This window comes from Carassius auratus, unplaced genomic scaffold (genome assembly GCF_003368295.1).
Source record: "Carassius auratus strain Wakin unplaced genomic scaffold, ASM336829v1 scaf_tig00026882, whole genome shotgun sequence".
Lineage (NCBI taxonomy): Eukaryota > Metazoa > Chordata > Actinopteri > Cypriniformes > Cyprinidae > Carassius > Carassius auratus.
Window position 1 is genome coordinate 44232 of NW_020525553.1, and position 14555 is coordinate 58786.

Sequence of the window (14555 nt, forward strand, 5' to 3'; positions counted from 1 at the left end):
GGCAAAACCCACGTGTGTATTTCCACAGTAAGTCTCTTCATAGCATGTGTCTTTCCCTTGGCAAGCCCCTTGCCAGCTCGTCGTTGAAACTTCCACCCTGCGGGCTGGTACCTCAGAGTTCATGTGTATCACCACCTCTCGGTTGATACCTGCCTTTGTAAGTCCTCCTACGAGCAGGCAGCATGCTAGCATACGTCCATTTGGAATATGCTACCCTGTATATTCTGTGTCAGCTTAGGCCCTCACTCGTGCTGACCTCACAACAGGGTGCTATCACTCATACGGATCACTGGAAGACAGCCATGTGGCATTTTGTAAGGGACCCCATTCATCAGTTTCTTTCTGACGCAACGTAGAATGTCACCGACTGAAAGGGAACGTCTAGGTTACGTATGTAATCCTCGTTCCCTGAAGGAGGGAATGGAGACATTACGTCCCCTTGCAACATTGCTGTTCCGCTGATCAGCCGGGTCACTGGGCTCGGCATCTCAGCGAAGACTTGAGTGCGAGTTGCTCACACTGCTCCTTATATACCTACTTCAGGGAACGAGGGTTACATACATAACGTAGACGTTACCATACGTAACCGAGACGTTTTTTGGCCCGATGAAAACCTTGGGCCAAAGCAGGCCAACTGGGGCTAGAGGAGTGGCTATGAACAAAGGTGGAATTTATCTGCATCTGAGCGGATCAGCGCCCAGTTCATTTCATAAAGTTAAAAGATAACACCAGCATCAAAGACTTTTAAAATAAGTTGAACTCAATAAAACTCACTTTCAGAAAGCAGGGAGTGTTTGAAACTTTTGTTTGAGATCCGGTGTGGAAACCCAATACAAGGCAGAAATAGGTATTTATAAGCGATGCAAAAGACTATGAATGCCAGTCATTAACGTTACCAGAAAACATTGTAAATATGTCTGCTTGAAGAAATCAGAGGTCAGCTTCACCATCACAATGGTGCATATATTCAGTTAAAATATCTGTCAGTCTCATCTTGAGACTTTCGCTCCACGTACATCATAAAAAAAAGCTCCCCCTGCTACTCAGGTTGTATTTTGATGGAAAAATTAATAGAATCAGACTAGACTGAATAAGTAGGCTTTTGTGAAATATCGGTTAATACACTTTATTTCTGTGTGAATAATTTGCAGTCCTGATAAATTCTTTCATTATGATCAAAGTATCAAATTTTATTGTAAACTATCGAATCTTTTGGATTTAAATATTTAACAAAACATGAAAACAGACGGCTGCTTTTATCACGTTTATTTTGTGATCGTGCTAGGTCCAGTGACTTTCTGATTACTTTTCTGATAACTTCTCTTTGTCAGTGAAATTATGGGGTTGCATGACATTGTTTCAGAGAGGCGTGAAAAGGGCAAGTTTTAGTGAAGAGAGACGGTGGAAATGCATCATGAATTTGAGCTCTGTGCTTCATATCCGAGGCTATTAGGCCTGCCTGGCTTGCACTGGTTCAACAGTGGAAAGGCGGCTATTTATGATTGCTTATGAACTAATGTTGATGAATTATGACAATGTTTACTATGCAATATTTATATGGTAATTGGTTTTATTTTCCTTATCTGAACTTGAATGAGCAGCCTGCAATTGTGCTGTAAAGAGTGCAGACATTTCAAAATAAGAGACACTGTGTATTTCAGGCTTTTTTCCTGGTCCTTATTTGTATTTTTAAATGAAATTATAAAACAAATATATTGTATTTTATATATTTTTATTTCATATAGTTTATAAGTTTTAGCCAAACCTGATATGATAAAATAAGCAAAACAGAAATAAAAAAGTAATGCATTACAGTTTAACTAAACCCTTTAGATTTTAGTCAACTTAAACTCGACTAAAACTAAAACATTTCAGATGACTAAAATATGATCTATGATTTTTCATTTAAAAAGATTATGACTAAAACTAAATCAGAATTTGCTGTCAATATGAACACTGCGTTGTGGTCACACAACTGTGTTAAAACACCTTATAAAAGCGATTTTTGCATAATAGGTCCCCTTTAATTTACATCTTTTGTTTGACCGATAAGGATGTTTAATGATAAAAATCATGGTGGTGTTTTTTTTCCTTTTTTTGTGTGGAAAAAACATGTTTTGTGGCCAGGCTCATATAAAAAAAAACCAAGGAATTAGAAACAGAAACATTACCCAACCCAACTAGCTATATGTTAGCCAGTCATAAGACATGTGCGAGACAAGACACATGTGACATGAGAGCATTAAAGACAAGTGGATTGGAAAATTAGTGGCAAAAAAAATATATTTATTGTAGCATCAGCATTTTGCCTAACTGCGGTAAAGTACTTATCTCTACTCACTTAATAATACAGCTGCACTACAACTACAGCAAATTTAAGAATGTCTATACATTTACAAGCTGTTTATTTTCAGGCTTAGTAACTGTGATCTAACAGAAGAAAGCTGTTCAGCTCTTGCTTCAGTTCTCAGTTCAGACTCCAGCAGTCTGAAGGAACTTGATTTGAGCATTAATAATCTACAGGATTCAGGAGTGATGCTGCTTTCTGATGGACTGAAAGATAAATGTAAACTGGAGAAACTCAGGTGAGCTGATGTTTGTTTCTTCACATTTATTCTTTCACTGCCAGCGCTTTTTTTAAAAAGTTGCCAGTCACCTCCAACAGTTTTTTGAACATTTTATTTTCACAATATTTTAATGGCCATTATACTATTTTGGTGTGAATATCACACAACAGAAGTTCTGCTTTTTAACAAAAAAAAAAAAATAATAATAACATTCTGTTTTTATCAACATTTTAAATCAAAAAGCAAACAGTTTAAACAGAATCATGTTTCTGCCAAATAGTATGCCAATGCTACAGCAAATAGTAAACAATGTTTAATGATCACATTATTTTAGATTTGCGTCATATTCTACTGCTCTTATTTGCTTCTGCATGTTTTGATACAGATGTTGAATACTCTTTGAGAAGATGTTTAATAGTGCCACCTACTGTATAACAGTGAATACATAGAAAGCCAAAAAAATTTCAGTAGCAGGAAAGAGGTGTTAAGAAACTAAGAGGAAGATGCATTTATTGTTCAGTTCATTTTCAGAATAATAGATTAATTAGCATAATGGACTATTTTCATTCCTGTTCTAGACTTTCAGACTGCAGTATCACTGAAGAAGGTTATAAAGCTCTGGCTTCAGCTCTGAGATCAAACCCTTCACACCTGATAGAGCTGGATCTCAGAGGAAATGATCCTGGACAATCAGGAGTGAAGGAACTCAATTATTTACTACAGGATCCAAACTGTCATCTAAAGACACTGAGGTGAGATGTGATGAAATAATCAAAAATAAATGAAATGCAAATGAATAAATTACAGAAATATGGTAAAGAACACAGTCTGCTTGTTACACCAAAATCTTTCGCATTTTCAAATTGAATTCGCTTCATCTTCTCATCTGCAGGTTTTTGGGTCCTGCAGCAGAAAAAGCCTGTCAGTATGTTGCTGGAGTTGTGGATCAACACCCATTACTTCTGAGAGAACTGAATCTGAGAGAACATAAACTAGACTTGAATCAGCTCGCTCCTCTACTGCAGGATAAACATTGTAAACTGAACAAACTGGTGTAAGTTTCACCACTATATGAAGATACATTTTAGTTAGTATTTAACCTGTGTTAGTAAACCTGTAGAGTGTTTTTATCTATTTATTTGATAATTGAATTACCATATGGTGCTTTTATAATATTTCTATCATCCATTTTCATATATAATTTATGTAATAGTAAAATTAGGGTCTAAAACTGAAAATTAGTTTTCTCTTTATGCAGTCTGAATAATAGCTATATCACAGACAAAGATTGTCGTGTTCTGGCTAAAGCTTTACATTCAAACCCTTCAAATTTGAAAGAGCTGGATTTGACTGGGACCAAGCTCAGAGACTCAGGAATGAAAATCTTCTCGACTCTGTTTGAGAATGAACAATGTAGACTGGAAAAGCTTAAGTAAGTAAATCTAAACATATAACAAATGGACAGTGCTGCAAAACAATGGATTTCTGAAAATCTTATTAGTGAATAAAAGTTGTATGCATAGCTAAGATTTTATTCTCTTTTTTGTTCTCTGTTCTACAGGTTTAATAGTATCTGTATTACAAAAGAAGGTTGTGCTGCTCTGACTGCAGCATTTAATTCAAACCCTTCAAACCTGATAGAGCTGGATCTGAGTGAGACTTCACTAGGAGACCCTGGAGTAGCAGAAATCTCCAAACTACTGGGAAATTCACTATTCACACTAAAGATACTCAGGTATGCATGAAAGGCCTTTAGCTAAGAAATCCCTTAGTTACAAGTTTAAAGGTAACCTTAGTGAAACTTGCAAGTAAGAAACATAAGGTCAACTCAAGGAACCTTAAGGCTGTCATTAATTATTATTATATAATTATTTAATTGCTCCCTTAAGTGTTTCTATAAAGTCACTTAGTATAAACCCTTAAGGAAGGGTGACTGTTAAGACCTTTTTGCAACACTCTTAATGAGATCCTTTGCCTCAGGAGTTTTTTTCCCCCTCTGGGATACCCTTAAATCAGAATAGGACTTTTATACCTTGTAATCAAACTCTGACATTATTCAATGAATAGTTAATATATTTGGTTGTTTTTGTCTTCCTCAAGAATGTCAAACTGTAGTATCACTGAAGAAGGTTATGTAGCTCTGGCTTCAGCTCTGAGATCAAACCCTTCACACCTGATAAAGCTGGATCTCACAGGAAATGATCCTGGACAATCAGGAGTGAGGCAGCTTCTTGATTCTGTAAAGGGTCCAGAGTGTAAACTAAAACTGAGGTAAGATATGATAAAAAATTAATCAAATCATTCTTATTATTTATATTATTATTTATGGAAATATTATTTATTACAGTCTGTTGCATTAAAAATAATGAAAAATAATACAAAGTTAGCTGATATTTTTAGTAGTGAATTGAATGTAACTTGTTTTATCTTCTCTTCTGTAGGTTTTTGAGTCCTGATGCAGATGAAGCCTGTCAGTATGTGAATAGACTTGTGGGTAAAAACCCGTTACTCCTGAGAGAATTTAATCTGAGTGGAAGTAAACTTGAAGACTCAAATTTGAAAAATCTTGCACCTCTACTGCAGGATAAACACTGTAAACTCAACAGACTGAAGTGAGTTTTTTATATGATTATATGCTCTGCAAAGCATCTTATCATTTCTAGAGACTGATCAAATGCTGTTATTGCTGTTATTTAAAGTTTTGAGGGCTTTTAGATGAACCATCATTTAGATGTATATTTGTTATTTTAGTTGTTTATGGCTAAAACAAACTAAAGAATGTTTCCTGTTTTTTTTTTTCCTTTTTTTTCTTTCTCTGCAGACTGAATAATAATAGCATTACTGAAGAAGGTTGTGCTGCTCTGACTTCAGCATTTAATTTAAATCCTTCAAACCTGACAGAGCTGGATCTGAGTGAAAATAAACTACAGAACTCAGGAATAGAAAAGATCTGTCCTCTCTTAACAAATCCACAGTGCAGATTGGAGAAACTCAAGTGTGTATTTATATTTTCTGAATGTTAATACACATTTGTTAATGTTCCTTTAACCAGAATAATTAAAAATTAAATCAGTGGCTTAAATTTCAGTTTCACTACTTTGGACAGTTTATTTTTTCACACATCACTTATTTTAAATATCGTAATAAAAATACTTACCTGAATTATTTAAATGTGGTTTAGTTAATGTTGATTTCAGTAGTTTGTTATAATGCATGTTAAATCCGCTACTATCTTTGTCCAAACAAACAATAAACAATAAATTTTTGTTTAACAGACTCTCAGACTGCAGTATCACTGAAGAAGGTTATAAAGCTCTGGCTTCAGCTCTGAGATCAAACCCTTCACACCTGATAGAGCTGGATCTCAGAGGAAATGATCCTGGACAATCAGGAGTGAAGCAGCTTCTTGATGTACCACAAAAACCAGACTGTAAACTAATACTGAAGTGAGTGTCTTAAAATTATTAAGTTCACTAATTTGGATGGACACTATAAATCAAATTCTCTTTATGCTTATAAGGGGTCCTGAACCCCATCAGCACCCGCCCCCCTCAATTCAAACATTGGTTAAAGCGCCACTTAGCTGTTAAAGGCAGCAAATACCCCTAATGTTGTCACAGTGGGGAAGGCAGTATTGAAAGTATTATTCTGGTTGAGTACCATCTTTACGTACATTAGCTGGACTCTTTAAAGAGGAATCGGGCTACAAAAGGCATACAATTTTAAGATTATGTGATATAAATTGATAATCTATTTTGTTTAGATTTTTGAAAAGTCCTGCTGCAGAGCAAGCGTGTGATTATCTCACTGAAGTTCTGGGTACAAGTCCATTATTACTGACAGAACTGGGTCTGAGTGAAGATAAATTAGGAGATCTGGATGGAGAGAAGCTCTCTGCTCTTTTGATGGACTCTCATAGCAAAGTGGAGAAAATTGAGTGAGTCAACATTATTTTATACATTATAGCTAATGTTTGTTTATTTATTATTAAATACTGTCTGTCATGTGTGATCCAATATAAAGATATATTGGTCTGATGTATGTTGAAAATGTGCAGAATAATAAAAAAATGCTGTTTTTGTGTTAAGGCTGAACAATTGTAGACTGACAGAGAAAAGCTGTTCAGTTCTAGCTACTGTTCTCTCCTCCAAAACCATCCTGAAGGAGATGAACCTGAACAACAGTCGTCTGCTGGACTCAGGAGTCAAAGAGATCTGTGAGGGACTGAAGAAACCTGTGTGTGAACTGAAGATACTCAAGTGAGTACATTTCACCAAGAGCTACACTCAACACAAAAATCACATATCACATACTATATATATATATATATATATATATATATATATATATATATAAATACATTTATTTATCTATTTATTTTTTGAAGACTCTGTAAGTGTGATCTAACAGAGGAAAGCTGTTCAGCTCTTGCTTCAGTTCTCAGTTCAGACTCCAGCAGTCTAAAGGAACTTGATCTGAGCAATAATAATTTACAAGATTCAAGAGTGAAGCTGCTCACTGATGCACTGAAAGAGAAATGTAAACTAGAGAAACTCAAGTAAGTTGATTTCTAACACATTAAAGGTGTCTGGATATTTTGTTTGTGCTCATATTCATAATTTTTTAAATTAATTTGTACAAGGAACAACATTCACTAGCTTTTCTTTTTAGCAGTTATTATTAGTCAAGACATTTCTAGAATAACTGTTAAATCAGCTCAGTGTAACATTTTAATTTCCTTTCTAGACTCTCGAACTGCAGTATCACAGAAGAAGGTTATAAAGCTCTGGCTTTAGCTCTGAGATCAAACCCTTCACACCTGATAGAGCTGGATCTCACAGGAAATGAACCTGGACAATCAGGAGTGAAGGAGCTCGATGATTTACTACAGGATCCAAACTATCAACTGAAGACACTGAGGTGAGATGTGTTGAAATACTTAAAATTTATGCAGTTCATTTAATTATATAAATATTATTTCAGAAATACAATATGTTGCTGCATGAAAGTTAAAGTGATGTTATAATAAACTACAGGGGATTTAAGCATTTTTTTAGATTATCATTGTACCTTAAAAGGTGAGAACTGAATTGAATCCTGCTTCATTGTGCATTCTGCAGGTTTTTGGGTTCTGAAGCAGAAGAAGCCTGTCAGTATGTGAGAAGAGTTGTGAGTAAAAACCCATTACTTGAGAGAGAACTAAATCTGAGTAAACATAAATTGGACAACACACATAAAGTGAAGCAGATCGCTGCTCTACTGGAGGATAAACATTGTAAACTGAACATCATTCAGTGAGTATATATGTGATTTTCATTTTTGTGCAGTTATGTTTCTTTATAAAATATCTTTCAAATGTAATATTTGTTTTGTGTTGCATTTTCATAAACTGTTGAAGATTAACTCTTGTAATATATGTATTCATTTAACAGACACTTTTATCCAGAGCAGCTTACAAACTAGACTCATACATGAAACTTCTATAAATATAAGAGTAAATTCAGACCAATAATACTGGCGTTCAGAATAATTCATCTACAATAAAAAGGAAAGTGGTTTATGCAGCTGATTTCATTTTTGTTAATGAATGAAATTTCTGAAATTTTACTCTTTAGCTAATACATTTTGTTATTATATCAAATTTTGAACGCAATTTCAGGTGGAGTGAACTCCTCTGAAGTTTCAGTTTACTTGCTGTATATAAGCAGTCACTCACCTTGCTCCAGCATCAGCTGTTTTGGCATCTGTCCACTTCCTCAAAACCACCAACCTAATTCAACTATACTGCAATCCACACTCTTCTTCTAAACACTAGTAGTCCTGAGCGTATATCAGAGTTTGAGTTTAAGCCACTTTCTTGAGTCACAATACATAGTGTTTGATACTAAAATAATGCTATCAAAATGCAACATCATCAGTTCACCAGAAGAAAAAAAAATGTTTGGAACTTTTAAACACCATTTACATGTGGTTGGAAGCAGATAAATACACTTTCATGAATCCAATTTACTTCAGAATGGGTTTATGACTAATTTATGATTTACAAACAAAATGAATTCTGCTTCAGTTTCATGAATGAGGCTCAATGCTATCAGAAACTATTAAAGATGCCATTACTGAAAAGTAGGTCTTGAGATAAATTGAATAATGTTTCCTTTTTTTTCTTTCTCTGCAGGATGAATAAAAACAGTATTACAGCAGAAGGTTGTGCTGCTCTGACTTCAGCATTTAATTCAAATCCTTCAAATCTGATAAAGCTGGATCTGAGTGGAAATACACTAGGAGACACAGGAATAGAGAATATTTGTTTGCTTTTGAAAAATCCACAATGCAAATTGGAGGAACTGAAGTGAGTATTTTCATTTTTGTTTTCTTATTATCGGGATCTATTATTCTTTTTTATAGGTATTTGTGTATTTAAACAATCTGTAAAGCATGAAATCCATGCCAAAGGAAGTTGCTCTATCCGGTAGAACATGCCTGTTTGATTAAATGCATCATTACCTGGACTAAGGCAAAGGAGTTTGTATAATTTTTTTTAAGAGTAACTCAGTGGGAGCAATATTGAGTAAAAATTATGTTTTAATGCATTGATCTGTTTTGTTATATCTTCATGTACTCTAGGGCTAAAGGATAATGTTTTTTTTTTTTTGGTACAATATTGTAAACTAGATTTTGTGATGCTGTATCTGCAACAATATATAAAGAGCACTTGTAGCTTTTCTGAGATACATGTGTGAGTATATATTAGAAGTTGAACGACTTCAGATTTTTTTAAAAGTTGACTTTTATGTAATAAAATTTGTGTCGAAAGCGACTAGTCGCTGATGACGTCATTAATGAACAAATAAGTTTGGAGCTGTAACAAACCCCCTGTGCACAGCTATGGCAAATGACACAGTGCTGCCCACATGGCTATTGCTCCTATAACAGCTCATTTTTATCAGTTCTTTTGCCTTTGGGTCGTTTTATTTCACACAGATTATATCTCACAGTAAAGATTACATTTATATGAATGCATTAGTGAGAGCGATTGCATGTCTGAATTATTTCTACATGGCAGAATCTCTCTAGTAGTAGTGACGCTGTGGGATTTAGTTATTAAGAAAAATATGCTTAAAAAAATTCATTTTTTCATAGTTGTTTTATTGAGAAATCACAGAACAGCGTTGACGGTACATTTCTGCGCTGAATGATTCTATGCACGTGTGATCTGCGTGTGACGTACAAGCTACTGTCTGTAGCCTTCGAGTGTGCATTACAGTGTAGCAGCGCATTAGATTAGATTAGATTAACTTTTTTTAGTTACATTTTTGTATTTTTAACACTGTTTTTCAGTAGTACTGCCGTAACTTCTGCTGTGTTCTCAATATCTTTTCTAATGGCATCTTATAAAATTGGTATAAAATAACTGATGCTCTTAAATGTCTCGGTTCAGGATGATAAGCTTCTTCCTGAGTATTGTCAGACTTGTGCTCGGACTGATATGGCAAAACTGATACCAGAGAAAGTTATTACTGTGTAAATTTACATAAAAGTGTCCCTTTAATATACTTTTGTAAATGCATTTTTGATTAACTGAAACACTAGTACTAATGAAATGGTATTTTCAATTTATTCTTATTTTTTTAACTATACTTATTGTTATCTTTAAATATTGTGTTCAATATTTGGAAATTCTAATTAAGCAAGTCTTTCTTTAGTATCATTAATATACTATTATAGTTTTTATTACCATTTTATATTGATAATTATTCTATACTTACCTTTTAAATAGTTTAATTTTAAAGTAAGGTTGTTTTAGCAAATAACAAATAAAATAAGTTTAAGTTTTCTATTCTATTTTATTAAGGTTATTATTCTTTAATTTTACTTAATGTTTATTTTAGTTCAGGGAACAAAATGGTTCTAAAAATAAGCAGATGTTATAAAGGCAGTTTTGCAAATATCAAATTGAAGACACAAAGGCACTTTTGGAACTTTTTATGACAATATATTTTTCTATTTAGGTTTAGATTTTTTAAAGCAACATTTTGCTTTATGTATTTGTGTTTTATTTAGAGTAGAACATTCTGTACTTAATATTAATCTCTCTTTTTTTAATATACAGACTTTCAGACTGCGGTATCAATGGTGAAAATTACAAAACCTTGATTTCAATTCTGAGGTCAAACCCTTCACACCTGAAAAAGCTGGATCTCACCGGAAACAATCCTGGAAAATTAGGACTAAAGTGGCTCTTTAAATTACTAGGGGGTGCAATGAATAATTTATTGAACATCAGGTAATAAAAGCATTTAATTACTTCAAGAGACAGAAATGTAGTCAGCTGTTTGAAACATATTCAAGGGGGCAGATTAGTTGATGTGAAACTGAATAACAGGTAGAGGAGTTGCAAAAAAATTTATTTTATGAGTCTGACAAGTTTTGTGACACAAACGTAATGTAAAACATTACAATTTTGACAGATAATTAATTAAATAATTCATTCATTTATGCCCTAATTAGGGTATTTTCTCAGTAAAACTAGATGGAATTATAACAATTAACTTAAATATTACACTGGACCCATGATGAGGATGGAGATGCAAAAGGTATAAAATTATAACAGTTATCTAATCTAAACTTCTCTTCTAATTTCTGTAGCTTTTTGACAAGTCCTGCTGCAGAGGAAGCATATGAGTATCTCTTTAACATTCTGGGTACAAATCCTTTAATGCGCCAAGAACTGGATTTGAGCACAATTAAACTTGGAGACCTGGACTGGGAGAAACTCGCTGCACTTCTGACGGACTCTCATTGCATAGTGGAGAAAATAAAGTAATGGATTATGATTTTAAACAATATACATTTTTAATCTGTTAAGTGTGTCTCTGCAAACTTTTGTGATTTAAGGAAGTTATGGTAACTAGTGTTGGGCGATATGGGAATTTTTAAAAATAGTCATATCGTCAGCCAGCGAGATCGACGATACACAATATTATCGTGCATGTGTGGAGCAAGAGAGAGACTCTTTGTTCTTGTCATAGCATAACTATTTGGTGTTTTAACCTGCACAGGTGCATGAGAGAGAGCCTATAGAATTATCAATAATCGAAAAAATATACTTTGAAGCATACAGATAAACTAATGTTAAATATAAAAATATTGTATTTAAAAGAGCTACTTCACATATAGTCAGATGCAACTGTCATATCGCATGTCCTGTGACAAATATGTCGCATCTGTGCACGGAAGTTATCAGTCTAAATGTTCTGCAAAATCAGTCAAAGGTGAAAATCAATATTAGATTTCATTTAAAGTCCAACAGTTTAACACTAGTATTGGACATAAACGAACACATTAAATATAAAGTATTCAAAACAGTTAAGCTAATATATTTGGAGTAAAGTGACGAGCCTGATGCAGCACCACAGAAACAAGAATGAGATGCATTCTAACTTAACTGTGGCATTCAACTCAGTAAGGGCTCATTTAAAATATTGCACATATATAGGCCGTTCAGATTACTTGTTAAAGTGCAATGAAATACCTTATATCTGCTGACGATGTATGTCTGTTTGTGGATGGAGACTTCTTCACCGACTACAGACTCTAATCCTCATTTGTGTGTGTGTGTGTGTGTGTGTGTGTGTGTGTGTGTGTGTGTGTGTGTGTGTGTGTGTGTGTGAAATGCGGTGCTGAAGTGAAATAGCTGGGCAGTTTGATAGCCAAATTATAATAGGCTGTCTATTAAAAAATATAATAATTATTATTATTTTAGTTTAATACATGAATAGGAGAATGAGTCTCACATTTTCTTGACTATCGACATAGATATCTGCTATCGTTGATATCTCTGAAACAATCCTAATGGTAACCCAGGTAAAATGGTTGTCGAGTTGGTGTCAGGCTTAACACTAAGGGGGCTTTCACACTCGGTTCACTTGCCTGGTCCGAACCCGAGTTCGGTTGCTCCCCCCTCCCCCTGCCCCTGCTGGACTGTGTTGATATTATAATATTTGAGTCTGTTTACCCCGTTGCTTGGTAACGACAGCGCAGGAGAAGACGGCAAATGCATAACATTACTCTCTGCACTTTTATGTATTACGTTTTTGAACTGTTCGTTTTGTTTATAAAGCTTCGGTACATAACGGAACTTGCGTCTGTCTTACGAATTTACTGAAAATGCTCTAAAGAATGTTGAAGGCAAACATAAATGAGATGTACAGCTCTCTGCTTGCAGCGCGTCAGTCACGCTCATCAGGAAAGTGAGTGAAACACACACACAAATACACATTTTCATCAAATTATTAAAAGTGGTTCACTTCTGCGATTTGGTACGATTGCGTTCATGAGCAGCGAACCGTACCAGAGTTCACATGAAGTGTACCCCAGACCACCGTTTTTAAGCGGACTCAGGTACGGTTCGCGGGTGAATCGACCCCGGGTGCGCACCAAAAGTGCTAGTGTGAAATCACCCTAAAGAACATTCTGAATACACACTTGGAACTTGACTGACTGTTCCTCACTGGCAGATTAACAGGAGAGATACTATCTGAACCATTCTAATATTAAAGTACACTCTTAAAAATGTTGGTTTGTTGTAACCCAACTTTAGGTCAAATATGGACTAACCCAACTTCTGGGTTAAAAAAAATGTATAGAAAATTTTAACCCAATAGTCCAGTTTTGACCCAAAGTTAGGTTTAAACAACAAAGGATTTTTAAAGGATTTTTTTGTAATATTTTGTAAAATGCTGATTGATACTGTGCGCATGTGATCTGTGTGTGACGTTTGAGCTACTGTCTGTAGCCTATGTGTGTGCGTTACAGTGCATAAGCAGTTTAGAATGTGCATTCTCCCATTCAGTTTCGAGCATCCAGTAATATAATCACACATGTCTTGCAAAGCTTTCAGAGAATTCTTTCATTTGTCATTTTAACTGTTTGGAAATGGAGTGTAAATGTGGAAGTCCTTCAAACAATTATTATCCTGTTGTGCCCTCTATTCACTTGATAGGTCTGCCATCACGTAGTCCTGCTTCCATGTCCAATCACTCTATCAGTTACCATGAGAAAAGAAAAAATGGTGCTAATATAAACTCACAATGTGATATAATACTACAGAGAAAGTTATTATCTTAACATTTAACTCCATTCCAATGTCCCAGATAGCCAGACAATGAATGTGCAACCCCTAGTATATATGACTATCTGATAATCTGATCTATTCTGAACAACAAATAATAATGTTTTTTCTGTTTAGGCTGAATAATTGTGAGCTGACAAAGAAAAGCTGTTCAGTTCTAGCTACTGTTCTTTCCTCCAAAACCAACCTGAAAGAGATGGACCTGAACAACAGCTGTCTTCTGGACTCAGGAGTCAAAGAGATCTGTGAGGGACTGAAGAAATCTAAGCTTGAAATACTAAAGTGGGTACATTTGCACATCGTGGAAACATAAACAATTACTTTAATGGCATGAATATAATAATGTAGTACTGTATGATTTAGTGATTTGCACAAATTTGATCTCTCTCTCTCTCTCTCTCTCTATATATATATATATATATATATATATATATAGTTCGTATAATTTTTTTACATTTTCTGTAGACTGTCAAACTGCAGTATAACCGAAGAAGGTTATAAAGCTCTGGCTTCAGCTCTGAGATCAAACCGTTCTCACCTGAAAGAGCTGGATCTCACAGGAAATGATCCTGGACAATCAGGAGTGAAGGAGCTTGTAAATGTACTGCAGGGTTATTTGTGTAAACTGAGGTGAGTATTCTTAAAATACATTGTAGCAGTTAGAAAATGAAACCATTATAAAAAAATAAAAATCTATTAAAGCTTTGATATGACTAAAGGGCCTTTTACCAGCTTGGGGAAAAATACTGATTGGCTGGAAGGGATGTTAATGGTTAATCGATTAACCAACCTTAAAAAAAATAGCTATTGGCATAATTACACATGTGATTGTTTGGCTTTTTTAGAAATTCTACTTC

General features: G+C 34.6%; 1 protein-coding gene across 1 annotated transcript in view; it reads left to right on the forward strand.

The window, feature by feature from the left end:
• LOC113078857 (NACHT, LRR and PYD domains-containing protein 12-like) overlaps positions 1-14555 on the forward strand; it is a 115360-nt gene that overhangs the window by 33784 nt on the left and 67021 nt on the right. Inside the window, exons 12-14 of the mRNA XM_026251165.1 lie at positions 3146-3319; positions 5009-5179; positions 7314-7487. Of these exons, the coding sequence (XP_026106950.1) occupies positions 3146-3319; positions 5009-5179; positions 7314-7487 (519 nt within the window). The remainder of the gene's footprint in view (positions 1-3145; positions 3320-5008; positions 5180-7313; positions 7488-14555) is intronic.